General features: G+C 50.7%; 1 protein-coding gene across 1 annotated transcript in view; it reads right to left on the reverse strand.

Annotated features, from left to right (window-relative positions):
* SHB (SH2 domain containing adaptor protein B) overlaps positions 1–27,352 on the reverse strand; it is a 148,323-nt gene that overhangs the window by 84,362 nt on the left and 36,609 nt on the right. The window contains exon 2 of the mRNA XM_017853567.1: positions 10,319–10,439. Within this exon, the coding sequence (XP_017709056.1) occupies positions 10,319–10,439 (121 nt within the window). The remainder of the gene's footprint in view (positions 1–10,318; positions 10,440–27,352) is intronic.

The raw sequence follows: 27,352 nt of genomic DNA on the forward strand, positions 1-27,352 counted from the left end.
CCAGGTGCTCCCAGTCTAGCATATATATCACAGTGGACACGGTGAGGGCTGTGTTGGCATATGGACAGAATGGGGTGACGGGGGCAGTAGGAACAGAGAGGCCCAAAAGCTGAGGCTTGGGCTTGGGAGATGGCCCCTCTTTTGGTGCTTTTTTTTTTTTTTTTTTTTTTAGGTGGCCAGGTACAATTACACACCTATACCCTGAAAGGGAGAGTGAAGAGGCGGCACTTTATTTTTCCTTCTGCTCAGCTGCCTGTTTTGGAAAAGGACCACAGCCAGCCCTCACTAACCACAGGAACACACACGGGCCAAGCTGGCTGAAAGGGAGAAGGCGGGACTCTCCAAGAGGTGGGGAAGATCACCGAACCCGAGGCACCGGCTAGACTGCCGCCACCGAGGCAGGACCCAGACCTGCTGTTACTCAGTATCCCTCCCTTGCATCACCAGGCAGTGACCCCTGCAGGGAGAAGGGGCCAGAAGTCCTGTCAGCCACTACGACTCAGCTTTCTCATCTACAAAATGGAAATCACCTCACCTGCTTCCTCTCAGAGCCTTAGGGAGATTCCTGGTATCATCTATAAAAGGTAACCTTTAAACACAGACCTCTGTCATCTCTATAAGTTTCCAGAAAGGCAGCCTGAGTCCTACTTAGAGGAGAGTACTAATTAATTAGTCAAATAATAGGGTGTAGGGCAAATCACGGAATCTCCTCCTTCAGGCTTCTGAAAGGCAGGAACTGTGGCCGGCTGTCTCCTTGGCCACTCCCTGCACACTACTCCTCTCCCCAGACCAGAAACACAATCCAGGACTTCTCATGGTGGCCCCCAGGCCCCTGGAATAGTTTGGGGCCCTCCTCTGATCTGACTCAAGCACCTTCCCTCACACATGAATGCATTCAATCTCTCCCAAGCACCCAGCTGGCTGCTCCCACCTCAAAGGTCACCACATCTCAACTCTGACTCCTCCCCAGGAACCTCCCTTCCCTTCTCTGATAGGACAGTCCCCATCAGGTGACCGACTTTCCCATCCACCCACTAACGGAGGACCCCACTGGTGGTGTCATACCACCCTCTCCTCTCCCTTCCACACAGCACCCACTGGCTGGTGGGCCCGTCCACCACACCTACCCTGACCCCACAGCCCCTGGCCTGGCCTAGATGATTGCTATAGCCTCAGAACTACAGAACCTGTCTCCCTGCCTCTTGCTAGGCGCTGCAAGATTCCATCCACACTCCCAGGCAGGCCTGTTTTCCTAAATGACTTCCTAATCATGCCACACCCCTGCAGTGTGGGTTTCCGCACGGTTTCCACACCCTGTCCAGCACGCAGGGAGCTGGGTGGGTGCAGGATGCAGGAGCTTTGCTGCGGATTAACCTGAGTCTCCCTGAGCCTATTTCAGGACAGGTATCTCCATCAGTTTCTGCACTTTCAGATCTTTTAATGTCTCTCTGGGATTCTGAAATGCAAGGCTGAGGCAGGCCTGGGGAGGTAAACTCCTCCATTTCACACTCCTGTTCCTGTATTTCTACCTTGGGTAAAATGCACGTTTCTCTCGCAGCTGCCAGGAAAGACAAGGAGTTAGGGCTGTGTTCCGAGGGGCCTGGGCCCTCGCTGCCAAACGCTCAACAGGACTGCAATCTGTTTGCTGGGCCCTCACACCTATGAGGCTTAGTGCCAGCAGCACAGGAAAAACCCATGGCAACCCTCAGGGCCCGTGCTCCTCCTCTACTGGGGCCAAGGACAGAGGAACACACCTGCCAGCCACTGGGCCACAGCTGTCCCCCTTATCCCCAGAAGACAGCACTGAGACCGTCCTTCCTACTGAAGGCGGCCCTGGCCCTGGGGACAAGTCTCCACTCAGCTCCTGACTTTGAGAAAGCCCCTGAATTCCAGCCTTCGATAACCTGGAGCCGCAGCGTCTAGGAAATGAGTTTCAGGGACTCATGGGTAGGCAATGCCAGATTGGTCCCTCACTCAACTGTTAACTCCACGAGAACATGGAGTTGTTTTGTTCATGGATAGACCTTGGAGCACAGAACAGTGCCAGCACTTGGCAGGCGCTCGCAAATAGCCACCCAGCAATGAATGAATGCACTGCGTTTTCCCCCTGACCTAGGCCCTGTGACTTCAAGCAAGCAAGTCTCAGCAGAACGGGAGAGGCTGTTTATAGTATGTTTGTTTGTTTCCTTTTCTTTCATTTCTTCTCCATACAGACTTGCATTCCTATACTCAATCATTCAATCACTGAATATTTACTGGGCCCAGAAGAGAAATGAAGATGGGTGAAGACCAGTCCCTTCCTTCACGGAGCTCTCGGCCCAGAGAGGGAAGGAGAAGAGGCAGAATCAGCTATCCCTATGCAGTCTGCCAGCTGCAGAAACAGAACTGGTCAGAACGCCTACTCAACTCCCACCCTGAGGCCAAGGCAGCTCCTCCCTGCCCACCTATCAAGTGGCTAAACTCAGACTTTCCAGATCTGGCATTCTTCGGAGGAGGACAGAAGGTCCCTGGGCTCCTCAGGGGCACCCAGCACTCTGTGGACCAGCCCTGGTCCCTGGAGTGAATTAATGCACTCATTCATTCAACCAGTGTTTACTGACCATCTACTTTGTACCAGGTACCTCAGGTTCCAACAGGGAATAAAATCTGTCTCTGCCCTGGTGAAGGCCACATCTCAGTAGTGGGACAGACAACAAACAAAGAAAATGTAAAAAAAAGTATGTAATAAGCTAAATAACGACAAGTGTTAAGGAACAACATCAGAGAAGTGGGGGAGGTGTGGAAATGTAAGATAAGTGGCCAGAAGGCCTCCCTGAGAAGGTCATTTTGAGACAGGACCTCAAGTGTGGCTTTGCTGGGATGTTGCACTCTTTGTGCAGCACACTTTGGTCCCAGAGGCTGTACTACTCCTTCTTCTGTGCTCTCCAAGACCAGATTTCTTTCTCCAGTGTAGTTTTTCTTAGTTTGTTTTATACTACAGACATTGAGTGTTCTTTAGGCCCCGTCCACCTTCCCCAAGTGACAGGAGCACCTGGAGGGCAAAGACTCTCAACCCACAGCGGGAGTGCTGTCAATGACTGTCTGCTTTCCTTGGCCTGTTCCAGGTCTGCTGCAACTTTCCTGAAAACCTGAATGTGCTCAGTGTCAGGGGTCAAAGACAAGAGGTGAGCAGGGCTGAGAGAATAGAAAGTGGCTCCTAGAATGGGCCCGCAGGTCGCCATGGAAACCCAGGCTTCCCACTTCCCTCCCCACCCACAGCTCTGCGGGTGAGCACCACTGGGCTGGGTGTGTGAGCCTTGTTGTTTCTTCAGAATAGGAAAGTCATCAGGTGACTAATACAAAATCTATTTACACTTGATGATCTCCTTCCTGTCCGATAGGTAAGTCATTCTGGTAAATGACAGACCAGCCAGGGAACTCTGCACAGTCCATGACCAAGTCTGCTATCTACCAGGCAGGAGGATGTGACAACAGATTTCACAACATTTCAAAACAAGGCCCAGGAGCTCCAGGATGGAAATCAGGAGTCTTGCCCCGTGGCTTGCTGCTGTGTGAACTTGGCTAGTGCACACCCCTCTCTCGACCTTGGGCAGGAAGCCTACATGGGGCGAGAAGCACTGCTCCTCAAGGACAGTTCCATCCTGCCATCATCCAGCTGGGGGAAAGCTGTGACCACCAGGCCAGGTTGAAGCCCGTGGTGACTTGGTGGGGAGGGCAGGTGAGGGAGGAGCTTGAGGCCTGCAGAGGGTGAGAGGCAGCAGGACAGAAGGAAATGAGGGGGCTCAGGGTACAGGCTTTGGGGAGCAGAGCTGTGCAGGGAGGCAAGTGTGTGGACATCCTGGGAGCAGAGTCCACGGCACTGCAGAGCTGGGGCTGGGAAGGGCCTGGACTCAGGACCCAGACAGAAGGCTCTTTGCTTTCCCAGCTGTCAGGGGAACAGTGCTGCCTGGAACCAGGGGTCAGGGCTGATGGCAAACATGAGAGGAAGGCTGAAGTCTCGGGCAGGGTGGCCAGAGACAGCTTCTCTGACACCCAGGCAAGACTCACAGGTTCCTTTTTCTGAGAAGCATTTCCTGGTCTCCAGGAGAGTTCATTCCAGAATGAGAGAACAGCAGTCCTAGGTAGGGCCTCTAGAGCTGGCTGTCCAGAATGGTGTCCTGTCTGTCCTGAGAGCAGAGATGGCAGCATGCATGCTTTTGGGAGGGGCTGAGGCTGGAGCCATGTGGAGGTGGCTGGGGGTGGGGCAGGACCCTCAGGACTGTTAGAACAAGGCCTGACAAGGGCAGCTGGAAAAGCCCAGTGTGGCCGCAGAGGCGGGTAACCTAAGGGTTTATGAAGTCATTCCAGATCCATGACCTCTAAGAATCCTCTTGACACCCTGTGAAGGAGGCAGAATCTGATTGTAGAGATGAGGGAACTGAAGCCCAGAGAAGAGAAGCAACCTGCCCAAGGACAGAGCCAGGGGCAGAGCCAAGGCCAGAACCTGTACTTCCTGCCTCCTTTCTCCTGAAACACAGAGGTCACAATTGGAACATTGTCTTTAACATGATAAACCCCATGATTCTCCCAGAGAGCATGTTGCCACTAGAAGAGGCCACGCCAGAGGATGAGAAAATACAAAAGAACATCCCCTCTTGCCTTTAAAATCAGTGACTGGTTTCATCTGGACTGTGCCTACTAGCACACAGTTAAAAAGGGTAGAAGGCTAGTTGTAAGCAAGGAAAACCAGCCACGTCAGAGCAGGGGGGCTCTGTGTGAAATGACTTTAATTTCCTTATTAGGCTATAAAGTTGATTTAATAATAAAAACATGCTAAGGACTTTTTAATGTGTAATTGCTTACATATTAAAAATTATGTGAAAATGCTTTCAATTAATGCTTAAGGACTCATCCTGTGAGATGACACTTTGAACAGTTTTATAAAGGATGCCAGAGGAAGGGTTAGTCACATCTAAAAAGGCAGCCTAAGTAACTAAATTTCCCAGTTATTCCTCAGAGCCTCTGGGGAACACAGGACAGATGTGAGAGTGTTTTAGCTGCAAGCGAGGGCTCCAGAAGGTGCTTCTTGATTCTGTTTTTGCTGCTTATTTAATCTGAAGCTCGGTATTCTCCTCTGTAAAATGGGGATGATGAACATCCCTATACCTCATAGGCAAGGATTAAATGAGATAATCCATGGAGAGTACCTGGAGCAGTGCCTGGCACACAAGGAAGCTCTTTGCAAAAGCTAGTGACTGTCATCATGTTACCACAACTCCTTGGGTACCTCTAAGAATTCCTAGGGCTGAAGGCCCGTGGAGAGAAGATCTCAGGCACAAAAACACTCTGTGCCTTTAGGTTAACTTGGGCTTCCAGATCCCAGTCAATCTCTACATGCTCTTGCCCCATGAGATTTTCCTATCATTATCCTATCAAAAGCCTCATCTCCAACCACTCCTCTCTAGCAACAAGGGCCCACCTCTATGCCTTTCTCAAGCTCTTCCCTTGGCCTGGGATGCCTGACTCAGTGCTCATCACCACCACCTCCCACAACCCACTCTACTTGGATCACCCAAATTGGAAGCCCTTGTTCCCTCCTCTGAACTCCTGGAGAGCCACATGCTCATCTCACTGACCACTCCAGGTCCATCCCTATCTGTTTTGTGGATGTTCCTGGAGGGCAGTGGTGGTATCTGTCCAGGTTACTCGGTCCAGTCTCCAACACAGCCTGGCCTGGAGCCCTTGCGATGACTGAGAGCACTGCAGAGGACCCAGGGACCACCTGTTCCAGCACTGGCAAGGGTGCAACCTACCTCCAGGTGGGCAGGCGATCCTACAGGGAATAACTAGAGAATTCAACAGCACAGCGTACCACAGGAAGGACAAACAGGCCCTCTGTCCTCCAATAACAACAATCTCATGCACATGTGCAAAATTTGTTTTCCACGTGGGCATCAGGATCACAGGCCCTATTTTACCATGACACCATGGCCCTCACTGGGCTAAGCACCCTGCCAAGTTGGCCTGATCAGGGTCCAGCACCCTTTCTGCTGCATCAGCAGGATTTCATATATCTGGGGACCTTAAGCCTGGGATCAAGACCCAGGGAAGAGGGAAAAGAAGGGGCTGTGAAGCAGCCTGATCACTGGTTCAACAGGAGGCGTGGCCTGGGGATTCTAAGTACAGAGATGCTTGGGCATGAAGGAAACCCAGAAACGCTCTGGTACTTTCTCTTTAAATTATACACGAGGAAACTGAGGCCCAGATGGGCAGCAGGGCATAGAAAAGTCCAAGACCAGAATTTGCTCTTGAGAGACGAGTCAAGGAAGATGAAAAGGGGAAATAGGACTGAACAATTAGCCAGGCCAGCACTGCGAAAGGAAGCTGCCAGCCCTACCCAGATCCCTCCTATTCAGAGTTGGTCTCAGGTGCTATCATTGTGGGGCTGGTCCTGGGTGACTCATGACAGTCACTGTGCTTGAAAGGCAGGTCACAGTGAATCATGGCATCCTGGGAGCTCAGGGTTAATGCAGACCTCAGAAGTCGCTTGAGCCAGCCACCCATCTGAGACTCAACTCCCTTTCATGTCACTGCCCAATGCTGGTTGTCTTGCCTCTGCTTTGATACCTCTGGGGATAGGCAGTTCACTGGTTTACAAGACAGCTTCACATTTAATCAGTGGGTTTTAAAAAAAAATCTCAAAAGGATAACTTTCTTGAGCCTCAGTTTCCCTATCCTAGCCACTACACCACCAGGGGAACCTCAGTTTCCCCATCTATAAAAAAAGAAAAAGAAAGCTTGGGCCGGGCGCGGTGGCTCAAGCCTGTAATTCCAGCACTTTGGGAGGCCGAGACGGGCGGATCACGAGGTCAGGAGATCGAGACCATCCTGGCTAACACGGTGAAACCCCGTCTCTACTAAAAAAAATACAAAAACTAGCTGCGTGAGGTGGTAGGCGCCTGTAGTCCCAGCTCCTCAGGAGGCTGAGGCAGGAGAATGGCGTAAACCCGGGAGGCGGAGCTTGCAGTGAGCTGAGATCCAGCCACTGCACTCCAGTCTGGGCGACAGAGCGAGACTCCGCCTCAAAAAAAAAAAAAAAAAAAAAAAGCTTGGACCAGATCACTAGCTCTCCAACTAGGTTCCACAGAGCTGCAGCATTTAAGGAGATACCCCCAGCGATGCTGCTGGGGTGAGAGAGGCGATGGGGATGGCAAGTGAGGCCCAGACAACTGGGCTCGGAGGTTTGTGAAGGGCTGAGCATTCATCTTGGAAGCAGAACATACTTTCTGCAGGTGACACAAACTGGAGCCTGTGGAGAAGATAAGCTGAGGGATTCAGAGGGCAGGGGTGAGAGGAGTCCCTGGGAGAAACAGGCACACTTCCTCAGGACTTCCATCCTAGCCCCACAGGGCGGGGCCAATCTCCCCACCAGCTGCTGAATGGAGCCAAGGGACAAAGAGGACAAAGACTCCTCAGTGAATCACTGCCCAAGATGGCTGTGCTGGGGAATCTGAAAACCAAACTGCAGTGCACCAGAGCTGGAGAGGCCCTGGAAAGAAAGTCCCACATGATGGTTCAAACAGGCTAGGAAGTCAGCCCCACAACTGACTTACCAGCTGGGATGTCTTGGACTAGATTTTAATCTCTCTGTGCCTTGGTTTCTCCATTGGTCAAGTGGGGCAGCCTATATTCCAACGGAGAATGGTGAGGACCCAGTTAAGAACTGACAGCAAGTGCTGTAAGCAAGTACTCGAGAGCTTACCAGCTGCCTCCCTGTTGTTGTTATCACTGGCCCATCATTTCATACATAAGTAAATATGGGGGCATACAATGTGCTGCCCATCGTCACACGGCCAGTTAGCAGCCCAAAGCAGCTAGAAGCGCTAATGACTGCCTGATCTGAGGCTACTGCTTTGTAGGGGAAAACCGAGGTCTCTGGGTCATTCAGGTGGCAAATGACCAACCCAGAACTGTTTGACTCCAGCCCGGGCTCCTCCTGCACAGGTACGCCACCTGCGGCACACAGAGGGCACAGCCTTCCTGTCAGCATTTTGCTTACTTACTCAAGACACTGCCCTATACACATAAAATGTAATATCATCCAAAAAGGATCAATCTAAAAGGTTAAACTTTTTCCACGCCACTCCCACTCCACTGCCGTCACCAGCACCACCCTCTCTTCCCCCACCATCTCCCCTTCGAAGCGCTTCACGTCAGCTCTGTGAGCTTCCTGGAGCATCTACGCACTGATGGCGTATCCTAGCCCACATTCAGCCCTGTCATCAATCACTGGGGTGACGCCACAAAGAATTACACACAAATAATTTTGAGTCAAAGGCAGCTTCAGCAAGGATCATTACAACCAGAAAACACCCCTTTTAATAACCTATATTCTTAAAAAACAAGAATTGTGGGTAAACTAGGGCATAGCTGCCAAGCTAGGATACAAACACAGAGCAGCATATGCTAGAATGCTTCTTTGGAGAGAGAATGCATGAGGTCTTTAACAGGTTCTAAATCAAACTGCCTCAATCAAACTGCCCTGCGTTGGACCTAACCCCGTGGGGTGTGCCCTCATTAAAATGGCAAAGTCGGCCGGGTGCAGTGGCTCATGCCTGCAATCCTAGCACTTCAGGAGGCCATGATGGGAGGACTGCTTTAGTCCAGACCAGCCTAGATGAGTCCAGACCAACCAGACTCCATGCTGGGCACTTTGACATACACCCCCATTAAGCCTCATTATATGTCTTCATCATGAGGCTGAGGGAAACTGAGAGGTTCAGCTCCTTTCCTGGAGTTGCACCAATAGAAGTAAGTGGCTTGCTCCGAGTACAGAACATGGGACAGGGGCTGAGGTCCCATGGAGCCACAGGCAGGATGTTATAGGAGTCCAGACTCGGGAATGGAAGGAGGATGGGAGAGGGCATCTGCTGGGAGCCCCGATCTCATGGAGGGTTTGTCCCTGCCTGGTGCCTTAGGAATGGAGCTGGAGTTCCCTATTGGGTGCTGCTGAAGACCTCAAAGGTGAATAGTTGTTCATCTGGCTAAAAATGACCTGAGAAACTTTAGCTTCTTTTGAGACAGGGTCTTCCTCTGTTGCCCAGGTGGGAGTATAGTGGCACAATCTTGGCTCACTGCAACCTTCACCTCCCAGAATCAAACAATCCTCCTGCCTCAGCCTCCCAAGTAGTTGAGACCACAGGCACGTGCCACTATGCCAGGCTAATTTTCTTGTAGTTTTAGTAGAGATGGGGTCTCTACTAATTCAAGAAGGAATCAGGAGAAGGTGCTCAAAGACAGGAATGCCAAAAAAAAAAACCAAAACCAGACAAATAAGAGGGCCACAGTATCTGTACCCCAAGTCCCCGGATATACAGGGTACCAATTCAAGAGACCTCCAAAGCCAGGGCAGCCCCAAACTTGCTCCCAGCCACCTTCCTGCACCCTGCAGCACAATGTGCTGATGTGTCGCTGCTCATGGCCCTGCCTGTGTGGGGTCACGGGGGCAGCCCACACAGCTGCTCTTCAGTGTCTGGCCTGCCCTCCTGAACCAGGAGAAGCCACAACAGGGGTATCTCTTTTGCTTGTGACCTTTCCCCAATCCTGCCTACAAGATGACTGATGTCTGATAACCCTTCACTCCTTAAAGATGCTCCAAGTATTGTGTTATTCCAGCTAAAATAGGCCCCCAGGATGCTGCGTACCCAGCCACATTCTTCTTGACTCCACACAATAGCTTTGACAAGGTTTTGTCATCAACGGCAACAGGCAAACAGCCACTGGGGGAAAGTCTCCATGCTTACTGTAACCCTGTCATGTAGACCAGGGTTCTTTATGCTGCTTCCACCTCCAAAACAAAGATTTCTAGGTATGTGGTCAGAAATAATTTTGTCTCTACTAGTAATCTGGTCAGCTCTCTTCTACTAAGCAATGAAAGCCAGGTGACCCAGCCTGCTTCCCTTTTTGCCCTGCCTACTAGGAAGCTCCAAGTAAAGTTTTATGTCTCAAATGCTACCTTTCTTCACTCAGAAATTTCTGATAGAACTACTTTTTCTCCTTCTTCTCCCCACTTACTTCTTGGCCCCTACCTCTGGTTAACTGTATGTGATATCCTTGTATTTGGACTATCATGGTGCCCTGCCAGTTTTTTTCCTAATATAGGTGAAACATAAGCAGGTCAACTGTGGGGAAGATTTAATACAGCATTGCCCCCACCTACCAGCTCGAAAGCACACACCATGCCCCCACTGAGGCTGGCTGGGGACCACCCAGCAGTGCTCTCACTCCCTTTCTACCCCCTGACCCCAGCCGTAAGCCCCTGTGCTTCAGCTCCGCTTACCTGTCATGATCCTCTGTGCCTCATAGGGCTCCATGTAGCCAGCACTCTCCCCCTTTCCTGCTTTGCTCTTGAGATCATTCTTGGCATCAAAGGGATCTGAGTAGTCATCGGCTATGGTCACCTGCAGGGAGGAAGACGGCAGGTATGAGTCCACCTTTGGCTTCTTTGTTTCACATCTCTTCACAGCTATGCTTTAGGCCTCAGCTAGATGAGCAAGGAGAGGCAGGGGAGGCAGGAACCAAAGCCGGTGCCCGGACTCAGGGAGCTCCACGTCTCACAGGGGTAAGGAATGGGACCCACACTGGCAGGGTTCCACTGCGAGGAAGAGCCCTCTGGGCTCGTGCATGTCTGGCCGGCTCTGGGCACAGTGAGGTGAGAACAGAAGGGTATCTGAAACGCACACTAAGCATGGAGGTGAGAACCTGGAGGGCATCCTCAGGGAATGTGAGTTGCTTGGTTTAATGCAATGGAAGTGGAGGAAAAGCTGGAAACAAGATCACAGAAAGCCTAGAAATGCTGACAAGCCCCTGGTGCTGGCTGAGGCACAGAAGAGTTTGTCTAGAGATAATTGGCTCGGCGTTCCATTTCCCCAGACCTGGAACACAACCACGCCTTGGGTCATCAGACAACAATCTGGTGAGATCAACGTACTACAAAGCTCACTGTGGCCACAGACAGGCCAAATAAAAACACAAAAGCAGCTCAAGGATCGACAGACAGCCAGGGCCAGAAAGGACACTGAAAGCAACAGACCCAAAGACCCCTCGACAACACATGGGTAAACTGAGGTCCAGTGTGAGCAGAGGCTTGGCCAGATCTTCCACCTCCCAGGGTCCTGTCTGAGCTCCCCGCTTGTCTGTATTCCAGAACACAGCCCCTGCCTCTTCTCCCCAGAGAAAAATTCTACAACTCACAAAGAGTGAGTCACCTAGGGGTGGGGGGGACTCCTATGAGAACCTTAGTATCTGGGATTCTAACACTTCAGAGACCACCGTTCTACTTTTCCCTGGAGAAGAGCAAAAATTCACGATTGGAGGCTCCAATTAAACATGGCAAGTGTTCCTCCCTTTTTACTTCTTAACCTTTAGGAGGAGCACAGAACCCACCGAATCCACGCCCCTCCTACTTAGCCCCGCTTCATCACAAACTTGCCCTGGGACTTCCCTCTTACCCTCTTTGGTCACGTATCTGGCAAAGGCCAAGCCCTCAGCTCCTCAGCCAGGGCCACCAGCTGCTTCTCTTGGGAGGGGGTAGGTTAGCGTTCCTCTCAACCCTTGGGGTTACATGAATTGTTATTTAAATTGTGGGTTTAATTAGAAACCACAGGAGCCTGCTTTCTCTCTCAGCTCCTGGAATGTAAGGCATTTGAGGGGCCTGCAAACTCAGGGGAAGGGAAAATCCCCCTTTGTCTGCCTGGTAAATGGCAGCTTGTGGAAGCCGTCGTGGCAGGGTGAGTGAGTGACCACCAGCTGCCAGGAATGTGATGCCCAAGAAGGGACAGCAGGCGGCAGCTCTGTCCCTGGCAAGTGGCTGGAGGCCAACAGGAGGTTTAGCACACAGCGGTCACTGCTCCCCAAACAAGAGAAGGTCATCAGTGAAGACCAGAGCCCAGAGCGCCCAGCACTGGAGCATCTATGGCTCCCACCGCCCCTACTCCACCGCTTTCTCCGTGGCTGCGGCTCAGTCTCTGAGTCCCAGGGGGAACCCAGTGGGGGTGGCTTCCAGATGCTGACATTGTAATGGCAGCCTTTCTTGAGACTCACTGAGCTCAAATGACACCAGGCCAGGGAAAGAAGGGGTGGGAGAGAGCTAGGCCTTGCAATGTCTTTTATTTGCTATTTCTACTCTACCATTTGCAGAATACATTAGAGAGAAAATTATACATGTAAACTGCTGTCAAACAGAACAGTTCAGATGCTGGTCAGGTGCAGGGTTTTGTGTCTCAAGAGTTCAAGGGGCCAGACATCCAAATGGAGAAAATGATGTAGCTGCTGTGGATGACATCTAATTTCATTTCTCTTGTCCCAGACTTCCTCACTGTCTCTCTTCAACAAGAACATGCTCCATCTATTCTGCAATAAGGAAGGGAAAAAATATTTCCTCTGGAAAACAAAATCATTTGGGGGGATTCGCTGGTGGGGTGGGAGGGGCAGGTGGGTTGCAGTCTCCATAGTAATCTAGAAATCGCCCTTCCAGCTCTCAGAAGTGCTCTGTAATTTGCAAACCGAGGTTTGCAGGATATAAACCAAATCTTTGTTTGCCCTGGGACAGGAGTTCTGGAAGGCCTGTGATTCAGCAAGTACTACCTATATTTTCTAATGAAAATGAGATCTGAGCTCAGGCTGTCATGAAGCCGGAGCTGCCTGCTCCACTTACTTCCGTTTCAATAAGAATGTACAAATCCTAAAACCAGGAAAAGCCCCTGGTCTCTGCTGACATATGGTTCCAGTTATACCTGCTGACAGTTGAAAATCCTTCCATTAAAAAAAAAAAAAGTCTAGAATTCTGTTAGTTTAAGAAGCAAATCGGAAAGTTCCTAAAATGTATATTTAATCAATTTGCTTTTGAACTTCAAAGTGAGGTTGGTGGAGGGAAAGAAATTTGAGGTTTGAGCAACCTGAAACCTGGCAAACACTACACTGAACTGTCTGACCTTTCGCAAAATCATGTCCTAGTTTTGGGAATAAAAATTCAACCAGGTGTTAGGAGAGTTGAGCAGGCAGTCAACCAGAGTGCCCTGTGAAGTACCACGGGCCCCAGCCACCAGGACTGGGCAGTGTGACCACTGTCCACACTGCCTGGGGCTCACCACCAGTTCAGATGGCCCGGCAGAAGGTTTGTGTGAAGGGTGCTGCTTTTTTGAGCTAAAAGAAGGGAATGAGTTTTCTCCAGATGTGGGGTTGGATTTCTGATGGAATTGCTTTCGCTTTGCTTTAAAAACTTCCCAGTAGGCCGGGCGCAGTGGCTCAAGCCTGTAATCCCACAGCACTTTGGGGAGGGCCGGAGACGGGCGGATCACTGGAGGTCCAGGGAATCGGAGACCATTCCTGGCTAACACGGTGGGAAACCCCGCTCTCTACTAAAAAATACAAAAAAAAAAAAAACTTAGGCCGGGCGAGGGTGGCGGGGGGCGCTGTAGTCCAGCTCCTCGGGGTAGGTGGGAGCAGTGAGAATGGCGTAAACCCGGAGGCGGAGCTTCAGGCTAGCTGAGATCCGCGCCACTGCCCCCACTCCAGTCCGGGCGACAGAGCCGAGGACTCGCCTCAAAAAAAAAAAAAAAAAAAAAAAAAAAAAATTCCCAGTTAGCGGACAACTCCTGTATATGTAACTGAACAATTCAACCAAAAGGCAGCCAGCCGGGACTCCTCTGTGGGTCAGGCCACCTGGGTCCACAAGAAGCTTTCCTTTGATTTTAGTCTCAGATTGGCAGAGACCTGGCAGCCACAGAGGCAGAGCTGAGCAGTAGCAGAAAAAAAGGCTGCAGAGTGCGACTGCTTAGCCAGTGAGTCACATCTTCTTTTGTTTGCTCGGCCTCTTGGGAAGAGTGCTAAACCCCAGGCAAGCATCTTTCTTGCTTTCAGACAAAACTACAGACCCCAGGTCAGCCCAAAGCCCCTAAAGGGCTTCCATAAGTTTGTCCTCCTGGAGACCTGATCTAGTCTCCCCTTGTTTTCCACAGGGCCCACTGCAGCCCAGAGGGCAGGGCATTGTCATAGTCACCTAGCAAACCAGCAGTGGCCTGGGGATGGCCTCTCCATGCCTCCTCTCTGGAACGCACACACTGCTGGGGCCCCTGTGTTTTTATCTTAGGAACGTCACTTTGTGATAGGAAGTAGTCTGCAGCTGTTCATCCCCAAAGGAAAGGACTAGAGGAAGGTGGGTGTTGCCCCTTGGTCACACTTCCCTATGGACTGGTGAGAGTTTTTAGTTGCTTTTGTGGGACAGCTGCACTTGTGAGCAGAATTAGGTCCTCTCCACATGCTTTCAGGGGAAATCTACTTTAGTGGAGACACTTACAAGGGTAACTTTGGGCAGAATCCATTAAAATCCCCAAATGCACCTAGTTTGACCCAGCAATTTTACTTCTCAGTATTTATTCCCAAATGTGCACAAGGGTCCATGGGCAAGGATGCTGCCTGAAGTAATAATGAGAAACGACCCGAAACTACTACATCCATCAATAGGGGAACCGCTAAATACACTGTGCTATTTTCATACGATGTAACATTATGCAGCAGGCTGAAAAAAAAAGGCAGTTGCTCTGTGTGAGCTGGCATAGCACTCCATGACATAGCTCTGAATGGAAAGCAAGCAAGCTATAGAATAACTACAACATGATACCTACTTTTGAAAAACAAAACAGAAACCTGTATCTCTATTAAGTTAAAGAAAGGGTCTGGGAGATGCATACTCCAAACTGACCCCTCTTTGGGGAGGAGGGAAGGACTTGGAATGGGGTGCTTAGGGGAAGTCAAAAGAGACCTACTTCTCTGTAATGTTAAAACATTTTCAAACAAGGAGAACCTATTCATGTACTATATGCAAAACTAAACTTGCTTAAAAGCACTCCTCTTCCACAGGCTATTTTTGGTACAGTAGACAGACAGTTTCCCAAACTTGCCTGAAGACAGGAATGGCTTGGAACGCTTGTTAAGGAAACAGATTCCTAGCCCCAATAATCTGTAGTTTAACAAGCAAGCCAGGTGATCCTTATCAGGAAAGCTTGGGAAACAATAAGCTAGAGCCAGCACCCTTCCCCACCAGTCCAGAGGCAAGCCTCCAGATATTACTCTGGAATTTCACTTTTCCCAGGTATTGCTCAGCCCTGTTCATTGAAGTGAAGCAAGAAGTTTGTGCTAACTGCAGCTCTTTTGCTTTCTTCCCTGGGGGTCAACTGGAGAAAGAGAGGACCCAAGGTGCCATCTCCAGGATCTAAGACGTGGAGGAAATGGCAACCTCTCTGCAATCATGTGGGCTGGCTCCAGATTGAGCAATTCGGCCTGTGCAGGGGGAGAGGGCTACCAAAATCTCACAAATCACCACTAAAGAACTTAGTCATGTAACCAAACATCATCTGTTCCCCAATAACCTATGGAAATAAAAATTTAAATAAACGAAAAAAAAAAAGACTTCTGCCCTGCCACCACCCCGAAAGGGAGGGGGTGAGGGGGTGGCCCAACAGGGATCCTAGCCCTGAGGGTGTGCAAGGCAAGGCTCTCTGTTTGAAACCCACAGCAGCTTTCAGGCCAAGGCCACTTTACTCTCAGCAAACTCGGTCCAGGAAGATCACCTGGCTCCAGGAAGGGCTGGTGGCACTGCCAAGAGGAGCCACTGCAGAAATGCAAAGGGAATCTCTGCTGAAATTGTTCAAACCTGCTAAAAAGAATGATGAGGCATGGCCGGGCATGGTGGCTCACACCTGTAATCCCAGCATTTTGGGAGGCCAAGGCGGGCAGATCACCTGAGGTCAGGAGTTCGAGACCAGCCTGACCAACATGGAGAAACCCCGTCTCTCCTAAAAATACAAAAAAAATTAGCTGGGCCTGGTGGCGCATGCCTGTAATCCCAGCTACTTGGGAGGCTGAGGTAGGAGAATCACTTGAACCCAGGAGGTAGAGGTTGTGGCGAGCTGAGATCACGCCACTGCACTCCAGCCTGGGCAGTAAGAGCGAAACTCTGTCTCAAAAAAAAAAAAAAAAAGAATGATGAGGCCAGGCATGGGGCTCAAACCTGTAGTCCCAGCACTCTGGGAGGTCGAGGTGGGCAGATAACCTGAGGTCAGGAGTTCGAGAGCAAGCCTGGCCAGCATATAGTGAAACCCCATCTCTACTAACAAATACAAAAATTAGCTGGGCATGGTGGCACATGCCTGCAGTCCCAGTTACTTGGGAAGCTGAGGCAGAAGAATTGCTTGAACCCGGGAGGCGGAGGTTGCAGTGAGCTGAGATCATGCCACTGCACTCCAGCCTGGGTGACACAGCAAGACTCTATCTCAAAAGAAGAAGAANAATACAAAAAAAATTAGCTGGGCCTGGTGGCGCATGCCTGTAATCCCAGCTACTTGGGAGGCTGAGGTAGGAGAATCACTTGAACCCAGGAGGTAGAGGTTGTGGCGAGCTGAGATCACGCCACTGCACTCCAGCCTGGGCAGTAAGAGCGAAACTCTGTCTCAAAAAAAAAAAAAAAAAAAAAGAATGATGAGGCCAGGCATGGGGCTCAAACCTGTAGTCCCAGCACTCTGGGAGGTCGAGGTGGGCAGATAACCTGAGGTCAGGAGTTCGAGAGCAAGCCTGGCCAGCATATAGTGAAACCCCATCTCTACTAACAAATACAAAATTAGCTGGGCATGGTGGCACATGCCTGCAGTCCCAGTTACTTGGGAAGCTGAGGCAGAAGAATTGCTTGAACCCGGGAGGCGGAGGTTGCAGTGAGCTGAGATCATGCCACTGCACTCCAGCCTGGGTGACACAGCAAGACTCTATCTCAAAAGAAGAAGAAAAAAAAAAAGAATGGTGAGAGAGGCAGACAGGCTGCCATCTTCCAGGACTGGGTGGCCCACATTGTCCCTATTGCCCCATGGTCACCCTTAAGTGCCCTGTTGTCTGTGGGACAGCACAGGCCTGTGTCACAAATCACACCACATTTTTAGCCAGCTGAATAATGAGTGTTGAATTACGATGCAGTCAGCACGTCGCGTCTGCGCACCCACCACTTTGCTAAGGCAAAGGAGAGTGTCTTGCTGGCCGAAGGGTCTCTGTGCTGCTCTCCTCTCCCTGGAAAGTGAGGGGGCAGCACCCCACAAGGCCCCTGATTCTTGCCAGGCCCATGACTTTTGCTCTACTCCAAAGCAAACCGCATATGAATGCACTTGAGAATGTTCTCAATGTTCCCAGACCATGTTCTCAATGATTCACCTTTAAGACTGTACATTAATTTCAGTTAATGCTCTTATGATCATTGAATGTGATCATTGATGAAGTTGTGCCTCCCCTCATCACATTACATACACCCACAGAGCATTGTTGGGCACATCACAGGAAGGTCATGAAGCAAGCCCCCTTGCCTAGAGCCACAGTAAGGAACAGTGCAAATAAGACACTCTCTCCTTCGCCTTAGCAAGGCGGCAGGTGCGCAGACATGACGTGCTGACTGCATCGTAATTCAACACTCATTATTCACCTGGCTAAAAATGCGGTGTGGTGTTTGACACAGACCTGTCATTGGCTGTGTGGGGGTCACTGTGAGAGAATGATGGCCTGGGGCTCTCTGTCTTGGCTTGCCAGGAGCCCTGGCCCTCTCCCCAGCTCTGGGGATCAGGAGGGCTCCTTGAAGTTGGGGACGTGAGGCGGCAGCAGCAGAAGTGCCTCTGTCTCCCCTCCGAGGCCTAAAGTCCCAGTCCTCCTTTGGGACCCCCCACCATAACACAGGCCCTGGTGGGCCTGATGTCCACAGGATGGAGGCTCTGTTGCCATGCCAACAAAGATGACATTAAAGAAACAGAGATTTGGGGGTCTGGAGAGGGCTTCAAATAATGATGAGTCTGCTCAGAGAAGAGACAGTGGACAGATGTTCTGTGCAGACCCAGAAGCCATACAGAGACAAGCCAGGTGATTCAGGAAGGACACTGACAGCCAATAAAGGAATACACTGCCTGGGAAAGGCAGTTCCTGCTGCTTGGGGTGTCCAAACAGAGGCTCTAAGATGGGCTTCTGTTTTGGGGGGAAGGTCAGCTGACTGGTTGCCACACTCAGTATCTTTCTAGTGCACATACAGTGCAGAGCCCAGACTCAACTTGGACGTAGAGGTCTGAGCTGCCCCAAGCAGAACCCTGGCTTTAAGGACTTGCTAAGTGGGTGGCTGTTTGCAGAACCCCCACAATGGCCGAGGCAGGCAGCATTTCCAAAGCCCCAAGGCTGACCAGTGGCAGCTGGGCAGCAGCAGCTGCCTGAGGCTATGTAAATATACAGAAAGGCAGGTGGCAGTGCAGAAAGGATGTGGCCAGGCAGGGACAGTCCAGGCAAGTGAAACTCTGGAACTGGCTCTGCTACACCCTTGCTGGGTAACTCCGGGCAACCTGTTTTCTCTGAGTTTCGGCAGGTCACCTGTGAAGTAGAGCAGGGTGGTTTGCGTTCTCAGCTTCACATAAACGTTGTAAGGAGCAAATAATCAGATGATTCAAGGATGTGTCAGTAATTTATAAAGAAAAGGCCATGTCCTTGTTACACAGCAGGTGGCACCTCCAGGACGAAGGCAAGTATGGTGAGGGGCAAAAGCACCTTGAGGCAGGGTCTCTGCCCACGAGATGATGAAAATCTGGTAGGGAACACAAGACAAAGACATGAAAAGAAACCCCCGCCGAGGCCCCAGTGATTACTAGGGAAAATGGCTACAATTATGCATGGCAACAGCTGTCCTATTTCTCAACCACGAAAAGGAAAATATTTGTGAATGCTCTTTTTCCCCCCCTTTCATGCTTTAGGTAAGATTCATGCCCTAGTTGGGGCACCTGGCAAAATGGTGTAGAAGCTCTCGCAACTCTCAAGGCACGTCTGCCTGTGTGCTGGGAGACAGCAGTGTGATCCTTGCCTACGGCCAGCACCCAGGGCCCTGAGGGGTCCACAGCACCAGGTTGTTACACCACTCAGAGATACGGGGACACTCCATGCAGGCACACACACAAGTACCCACTGCTCGCCTCTTCCTGTCCTCGGCTTTGACAATCATCATAGACCAACTCTCCTTATAGGCATGCCAATAAATCATTGCTGACATGGTAAGGAAATTAATTTAGGGAAGATTAATTAGCTACATTCATGCACTCAGCTGCAACTGCTGGAAATCAGACGGTGGGGCGGTTGCTTTTCCACTCCACTTAGGACTGGTTCGCTTTCTACCTTCTAAGATCTGGCTCGCCTCAAAGTTCTAAGCCCCCTCTTGAATCGTGAAGGCCCCTGCCAAGTGCTCCGCCCACATACCTCCAGGGGCAGGGAGCTCACGATGTGGCAACACAGTCCTCTGGGACAGCCATCACCACTAAAGTGGTCTTCCCTACACTGAGCTGAAATACGTCTCCCTGCAGCCATTACCCGTTTTTGTACTGACCTAAGGTGTTCTGTCCTAAACACTCCTTTACAGACCTGACAGTGACCTGTCCCACATGTCAGGAGGCTGGGAGTGTGGGGGGTTAAAGTGGTCACCACTGGTCTTTCCAGTCCTGCCCCTCCCACGGCCACAACTGCTTGCCTAGACACCTGCAGGCTCTAACTTGTTAGGAAAAACACATTCCAAATTCCAGCCTCTGTCAGCTCCTCTCAAGCCTGCTTGCTCGGTCTCTCTCTCTCCTCTCTCTCTCTCTCTCCGTCATACACACACACAGCCCACTGTCTTCCAGCTTCACCCCCTCAGAGTGAGCTATGGGTCCTGGGTAGGAGGCTGCTGAGAACAGAGTCTGGCTCCACCCTCTGTTTACCCCAGAACCTCAAGTGGTAGAGATAGGCTTTTCAGCATCTCTCAAGTAGTGGGAGGTTCTATTTTGAACTCAGAAATACCTCAATCCGGCCGGGCGCGGTGGCTCAAGCCTGTAATCCCAGCACTTTGGGAGGCCGAGACGGGCGGATCACGAGGTCAGGAGATCAAGACCATCCTGGCTAACATGGTGAAACCCCGTCTCTACTAAAATACAAAAAACTAGCCGGGCGACCCGGCGGGCGCCTGTAGTCCCAGCTACTCGGGAGGCTGAGGCAGGAGAATGGCGTGAACCCGGGAGGCGGAGCTTGCAGTGAGCTGAGATCCGGCCACTGCACTCCAGCCTGGGCGACAGAGCGAGACTCTGTCTCAAAAAAAAAAAAAAAAAAAAAAAAAAAAAAAAAAAAAAAGAAATACCTCAATCCTAGAATTTCTTAAGTGCTTTCAGCCAGGGGCTATGGATAGAAAATCCAGCACATCCCTCCTGAGGACAAAACACCGGGGAAGGGTCTGCAGCCACTACTGAAAGGATCCCTGGGGAATGGTCTATTCTACTAGATCTCAAACTCTTGTGTGTACATGATTTCTGCAACGACAATCTTACACAGAATCCCAACATGCACCACTGAAAAAAGGGACACCAAGCACAGTCTGAAAACCATTTATCCACTGGGGACAGAAGGCCCTGAGCGGGGATGAACTTAGTAAGGTTAATGCCAGGAACAGGTAACCCAACCCATGCTTCCGAACTCCCAGGTCCACACAATTTCTTCAATGCCTATACCGCTAACTTTCCTCTTAAAATCATCTTTAAAAATTTCAGAGTATATCCACCACAACTCCCTCACAGAAGAACCCCCCTACCTCCCCTTACAAGGGCCAAGCACCCATTGCTGTGGACAGCTCTCTGTGGGAGGTGGGCTCTGGGCCAGGCTGGGTCCCCGTGGAACCACTGACTGAGCTGCCCCTCATTCTCCCCTGAATTCCTACTTGGCTCTGCTCAGCTCTCCTGCAGACTCCATCAACCTCTGTCCACGTTGCCAGACAGTCCTTCCTCTCAGGCTTCCTGCTCTAGGGTGCATGAGTGCTCCTCTAGGGGCCTGAGGTCACTGTCTAGAAAATGCTCTCAGACCAGCCCTGGTCATGAAGAATAAGAGAAAGATTTTCTTCTCCTTCAGAGCTGAAGGCTGGAAGGGTAAGGGGAAGGTACTAGTTAAGCTCAGGGTCATGGGTGCCAGATGGTTCCACAAATCATTTAGCTGTCTGTCCTCAGCTTCCTCATCTGCGGAATGAGGATGGGGCAAGGCCTACCTGAGCTAAAGCACATGGTGTATTCGGAACAGGGCTGGCACACAGCAAGTGCTCGATGTCAGGTGTGATCATCATCAGCTCAACACACCAGCCAGCCTGCAGAGTCTGGGTCTTGCCCAGGGTCATCTGGACATCAGAAATCCAGACCATCCCCCTCCCCATGTTGATGAGGAGCCACCAGAGGCTCCAAGTAGACAAGTGACACAGCAGAACACTCCTGAGCGGGTGACAGAACCAGACTGCCACCAAATTCCAACCATGAGAGGACCTATGTCATCTGTTGAACTACGTATTTATAGCGTGCCTCTCAAACTTGCTTTAGACAGTGTAATTCGAGGCATTTTTCTGCTTCTCACAGGCACAGCCTGTTGGTCCCCCACTGCCTTCCCAAGAAGGATCAGGAATGCCCACGAGGCTTTCTCACGGTAACGTAAGGCTCTGTACAGTAAGAATAACTTCCAGTGTGCTCACAGGAAAAGTATGTAAAAGCAAAACAGCAGCGCCTGTGAGCCAAAGGCCTTTCCTGTGCAACGTGGTACCTTTCAAAGTCAGGCGTCCGTGCCCCAGCCAGGGCCCGGGAGTCACCAAGTGCACCCTCTCTCTTGCGTGTGCTTCCTGTGCTCGAAGCCGAGGTTAAAGGGGAGAAAGAGCCCAGACCTGGAAGAGCACGAGATCGGGGCGAACACAGTGCGTTTTAATGATCAGCTGCAGAGGCGCAGGAACCTGCACCAAGTGAAGGATCATTTCTCCCCGAATGGGGCCCATTAGGATGACTCATGCACATTTCCCACAGGGGAGCTAAAACGCTCGGCCAGGCCCCTTTAAGGCACAAGTAGCACTAAACAGCTGCTCTCCCCAAGAGTCACTCTCTCTTTATTGAGGATACGCACCATCAGCCACAATTACCAGCCCCATGTCTGAGGGCTTCCAATTATATTCTGCTTAACACCAGGTGCTCCATAAATGCTGATTCATTTTTTAAAATAATGCTGTATCGTCCAGCAACCAAGTCTTGATGAACTCTTTCTCCTGTGCCATCATCTAGGCTGGGAAACCATCCCTGCACCTCACAGGCCTGTTTCTCACATGTACTCGGAGTTTTCTAATGTACAGGAAAGTTACTGTGGCTAGGGCTTTGCGATGTCAAGCAGGTCTGTGATTGTGCACATCGCTGTTCAGTCCGATCACCTCGTTCCTCCACGTGCCAGGCAATGGCCTCCTCCCCCTGCTCTTGCATTGCTTCCAGGTTCCCACGGGAGATGGGCATTACTCAGTTCACCTCCCCAAGGCGGGCTGGCATGTGCTAGGCAGGGGGAGTAAATGCCTGGGTGAAGGGCTCTTCCCACCCTGCCCTGAATTGCAGCTATGTGTAGGCCTGTCTGCTTCCACTCCACCGGGAAGGCAGGTTCTGAAGTTCTGTTTCCTTTTTATTACAATGTAGCACCTAGTGCACAGCAGGGCCCCAGCAAGGTGTGCTGGGCTGAAACCAGGGGCAGGGCAGGGTGAGGCCTCCACGGTGGTGGATTCTGGGCCCTGAGCTCCAACGCTTTCAGGTTTCTCACCAGCTATGGAGCTCTACCTTCTCTAAGCCTGAGCCCTCTCACTTCCCCTGGGAAAACATCTTCCTTCTGCGGTGCGGGAGAAGCTGAGTCAATGAACCAAGGGATACATAGTGCCTGGCACATTATGCTGGCAGAGGCAAGGGCACTAGAGAACACAGAAAAGATGCTGCTCTTATCCTCTAGAGGCCACAGGCCATGCCTCTTAGTCTGGGGAACCCAGACACAGACCTTGAAGCAGGCACTCAATTGCAAGTGGTTGATCTGGGAGGAGACACTTACCAGGGACAGGGAAAATGGACCTGAGAAGGGTATCAGGAAAGCTGGGTTACTAAGCCAGCTACCCACGCTGGGCAACTGGAGCTTGATCTGATAGAGGAAACTCTGGGAAATCATGCACAACCCACCCCTCAGAATTACCTTACCAAGAGTGAGGGAGCTGGGGGTCAGGCACCAACTCCTGGGAGCTCCTGGTGTAGGCAGAGCACCTATTCCCATTCCTATGTTCTAGAAAAGCCCTCGGGCACAGAGCTGTGGATGAGTCAGCTGGAGAAGGCCAGACTGGGGAGGCAGAAAAGACAGGGTGGGGTCTTGACAGCATCTGCTGCCCACGGCAGGGGGCACCTCCTGGAGAGGGATGGAGCTGAGCCAAGAGGTCTCTTCTGGTACGTTTACCCAGTTGAAGCAATGGTACTGTGCAGGGCTCCCATCTGCTTGGCTCCTAACCTGGATCTCATGTCCCATCTCCCACCCAGGGTTTGAAGCAAATAACGGCTTTGCAAATGCATCGGAGACTGCACAGAATCACAGGAGTCCCCAGAAGCCACCCTCCCTAGTGCAGCCTGCCTCCCCTCCCAAAGCCCAAGTATCATTTTCTCCTGGTCTAGGGCCCTGTCCCAGGACTAAGCAGGCACGTCACTGAGGAAGCACATGGACAAAACCAAATGGGGACCCTATGGGCCTCTTTAGACCCTGCAAAGGCCTGCAACATCAGCCTGGCAGCTTCAAGGAGGGCCCAGAGCTGTTGTGCCAATAATGGATGGGCTCATGCACCCCATGATACCAGTGAAGGCCTCAGGGGCAAGTCCATGTGGACCAGGCCATAGTCCCTCATGACTGGCTAGTGGTAAATCAGAACACCATGGTGTGCCCATTTCATCACCCTGCAGCTGGGATGCTGGAAACCCAGGCTTGCTCACAACCCTACACACAGAGAAGCAAGCCACCTTCAGTGATGCCCTTCCTGACTGCCTCTAAAACCAATCTCCTCCTTTGTGCAAACAAATATGGCTCAGGCCACACCAGAATTGCAGAAGAGGAACTCCAGCCAGAAGGCCTATGGCACCTCTAACCTGGCAAGGCCAGCTCCAGAGCAGAGTGAGTTAGCTGAGGAGACATACTAACAGCCAGTGAAAGAAGTTAAGGCGTCTATTTATTCATTAAAACAAAATCCTTTTTGGCATCTCAGCAATTGACAAAATCAGGTCTCAAAACAGTACTTATAAAGGGATTCTATTTTTCTAAAATATAACATCAAATAAATGTGTTTATATCCATAGAAAAAGGACCAGTAAGAAATGAAGGAAATACAACACACACAGAAGCATGCTCTCTGCCTCCCTGGTCACCTTCCATTCCACGGAGTGATGGGGTGAGGGGGGCACCTTGCCTGCTGCTCCTCTCTGATCAAGCCCTCCAGGGCTAGGGCATGAACGAGTGGACACAGGACCACTGAGCTTCCCAGGCCCAGGGAACCCTCCTTGTTCCTGGAGCCTCCCCTTCACGGCCCTGGACCCCTTACTGCATCCTAGCCAGATGCCTATTTGTAAACATGTAAATGATTCTATTCCACCACAGCCTTTGCCTTGAAATCTCCACCAGGCCCAAAGCTTTCAACACTAAGTGGTCCAATCAACTCTGCCCAGCCCCAGCCTGGCATAAAGGGGTGCGAGTAAATGCTAGGGGAGTCAATGAGCAAATCAATCTACGGAGAGTCTATGGGGCCATTTCTCTCCGGGGCAAAGCCAGAAGTCCTTGCCAATAAGAGACAATTCATACAACAGTATAGACAAGCAAGGTTTTACTCAAGTGCTTGCCCATTTTCTGACTGCATGACCTGCATGACCTTGGGCAACTTACATGACATGCTTGATCTCTCTGTGCTTCCATTTCCTCATTTATAAAATGAGAATAATACTAAGACCTACCTTCATGGGGTTGCTACGAGATTTTTTAAAAATTTATTTTCATTTTTTTTTTTTTTGATTTTTTGAGATAGAGTCTCACTCTGTTGCCCAGGGCGAAGTGCAATGGCGTGACCTAGGCTCACCGCAACCTCCACCTCCCGGGTTCCAGCAATTCTCTCACCTCTGCCTCCCGAGTAGCTGGGACTACAGGCATGCGCCACCACGTCCGGCTAATTTTTGTATTTTTAGTAGAGACGGGGGTTTCACCATGTTGGCCAGGCTGATCTCGAACTCCTGACCTCAAGTGATACGCCCACCTCAGCCTCCCAAAGTGCTGGGATTACAGGTGTGAGCCATCACACCCAGCCTGCTATGAGATTTAAATGACTTAGTATTTGTCAGATGCTCAGACCAATATGCATGGTAAGCACCGTTTAAGTATTTGGTAAATAATATGTACACATTTGCACAGCATCTGCCGCTGCACCTAGATGTGCATGTGCATGTGTGTACACAAGCAGGTCTGCCACACTCCCGTGTGCTTCAGCACAACAGCATGTACTGCAATTGGTTTTCTCCACATCCCTGCGAGATGGATGGGGTGCACTCTCATAGCCAGTGGGGATAGGGAGAAGGGCTGCAGTCTGCCCCAAACCACAAAGTCCAGTGAGGGCATGACCAGCAGCTGTGGCCAATGGACCCAGCTATCTGGCTGGACCCAGCTATCACACCAGCTGCTGCTCCCAGTCAGAAAGCAAATGCCCGCCCACCAAAGTCCACACAGGTCTGGCCCGGGACAGGGGACCCCAGTTCCATTAGTCCTGGACCATGTACAACTTTTCCCCTCAGAGATGTTGAGCCCCCAGAACACACACTCTGCAGACAACACAGCAAAATGAGCCCAGATAAACACGAGCTGCCCACCTCCTTCCTCTAGGTTTATAAGAGGCCTCACTGCTGTGATTCCTCCCACTTGCGGCTTTCTTTAACCTCATGCCCCCTCACAGAGGGCTGCAGAGAGCAGAGGACATGCTTGAAGTCCGGCATAACGTGGATTTTAAGAGGCCTGGCCCAATGCACTTTATTTCTGGGGTTAAGAACATTAGGTTCTTATTTTTAAATGCCAGTATATCAGGGACTGACGTTTATAGTTTCCAGGGCTAGTTTCACAGATGAGTGGCCTGTGCAGTCACAAAGGCCTCTGCACTTGGTTTAACACCCTGCCATCACCATTTGGAAATTCTTAATAATTTTTAAATAAGGGGCCTCACGTTCTTATTTTTTGTGGGATGGGCCCTGTAAATTATGTAGCTCATCTTGATGACCCCTCCCCAAACACCAACATCCAGAAGTTTCCATGGGGAGCTTGAGGCCCAGACTGTAATCCCCTCCTCTTGCCAGCAGGGCACCATTAGCTAAGTCATTCTATCAGTTCCTCAATTTCCCTATCTGTAGAATGGGTAGAGTCGGTCGTTAGGGCCAGAATCCTGGATTTCACGGACCACTATACAGAAAAGTTATACAAAAAAAAAAAAGAAGGGGAAAGACAAGGTCACGAACACTAAAAAAACCGAACTACCATCTGTCCTCACCCATATTTTATGAAGGAAAGGGCTGGGCACGGTGGCTCATGCCTTTAACCCCAGCACTTTGGGAGGCCAAGGCAGGTAGATCACGAGGTCAGGAGATTGAGACCATCATGGCCAACCATGGTGAAACCCCATCTCCACTAAATACAAAAATTAGCTGGGCATAGTGGCATGCGCTTGTAAACCCAGCTACTTGGGAGACTGAGGCAGGAGAATCGCTCGAACCCCGGAGGCAGAGGTTGCAGTGAGCCCAGATCTCACCACTGCACTCCAGCCTGGTGACAGAGACTATGTATCAAAAAAACAAAAACAAACAAAAAAAGGTAAAGTCAATAACAATCTAACAGTAAAAAAATAAAAAGGAAATTGAGAATAAAGGATAGTCCTTTAAGGTGAATAAGTTTAGCTTCATAAGAAGTCCCCTAACCGTCCATTTTTCTAATTTCACTGGAGATCACCCTGCTTTCTGCGGAAGCATTACCCCTGGTGGGTGTTTCAGTCCTTTGAGTATTACTTTAGAAATCAAGCCTTCCTATAGGTGTCAATGGTCTGGTGTGCACGTTATTGCTTAAGAGCACTGACTTTTTCAGACCCTCTTCCCACCCTGTGTCCCTTCTGCTTTAAGGGCACATCTGAGACCACCACGGGGGCTGGTTTCCATGAAACACCAACACAGCACTTGACAACAGCTGTGTGAATCGGGCCCAGAATGGCCCTTATTTATTAATGCACATTGTAAAATCCCCTTCCAAATGGAAAGTCATAAATCACCTGCCACTGGAAACACTCTGTCCTGAAAGGGAGGCAAAGGTATCTTGAACTGAATCCCAGACTTACCCATTTCAAAAGAGCAAACTTTGATCCACTGCTGCTGAGTAAATCAAGTGATGGGGAGGCAGGCCCCTTGTTGATAACTTGGCTATT

The sequence above is a fragment of the Rhinopithecus bieti genome, unplaced genomic scaffold (genome assembly GCF_001698545.2).
Source record: "Rhinopithecus bieti isolate Rb0 unplaced genomic scaffold, ASM169854v2 scaffold_36417, whole genome shotgun sequence".
NCBI lineage: Eukaryota > Metazoa > Chordata > Mammalia > Primates > Cercopithecidae > Rhinopithecus > Rhinopithecus bieti.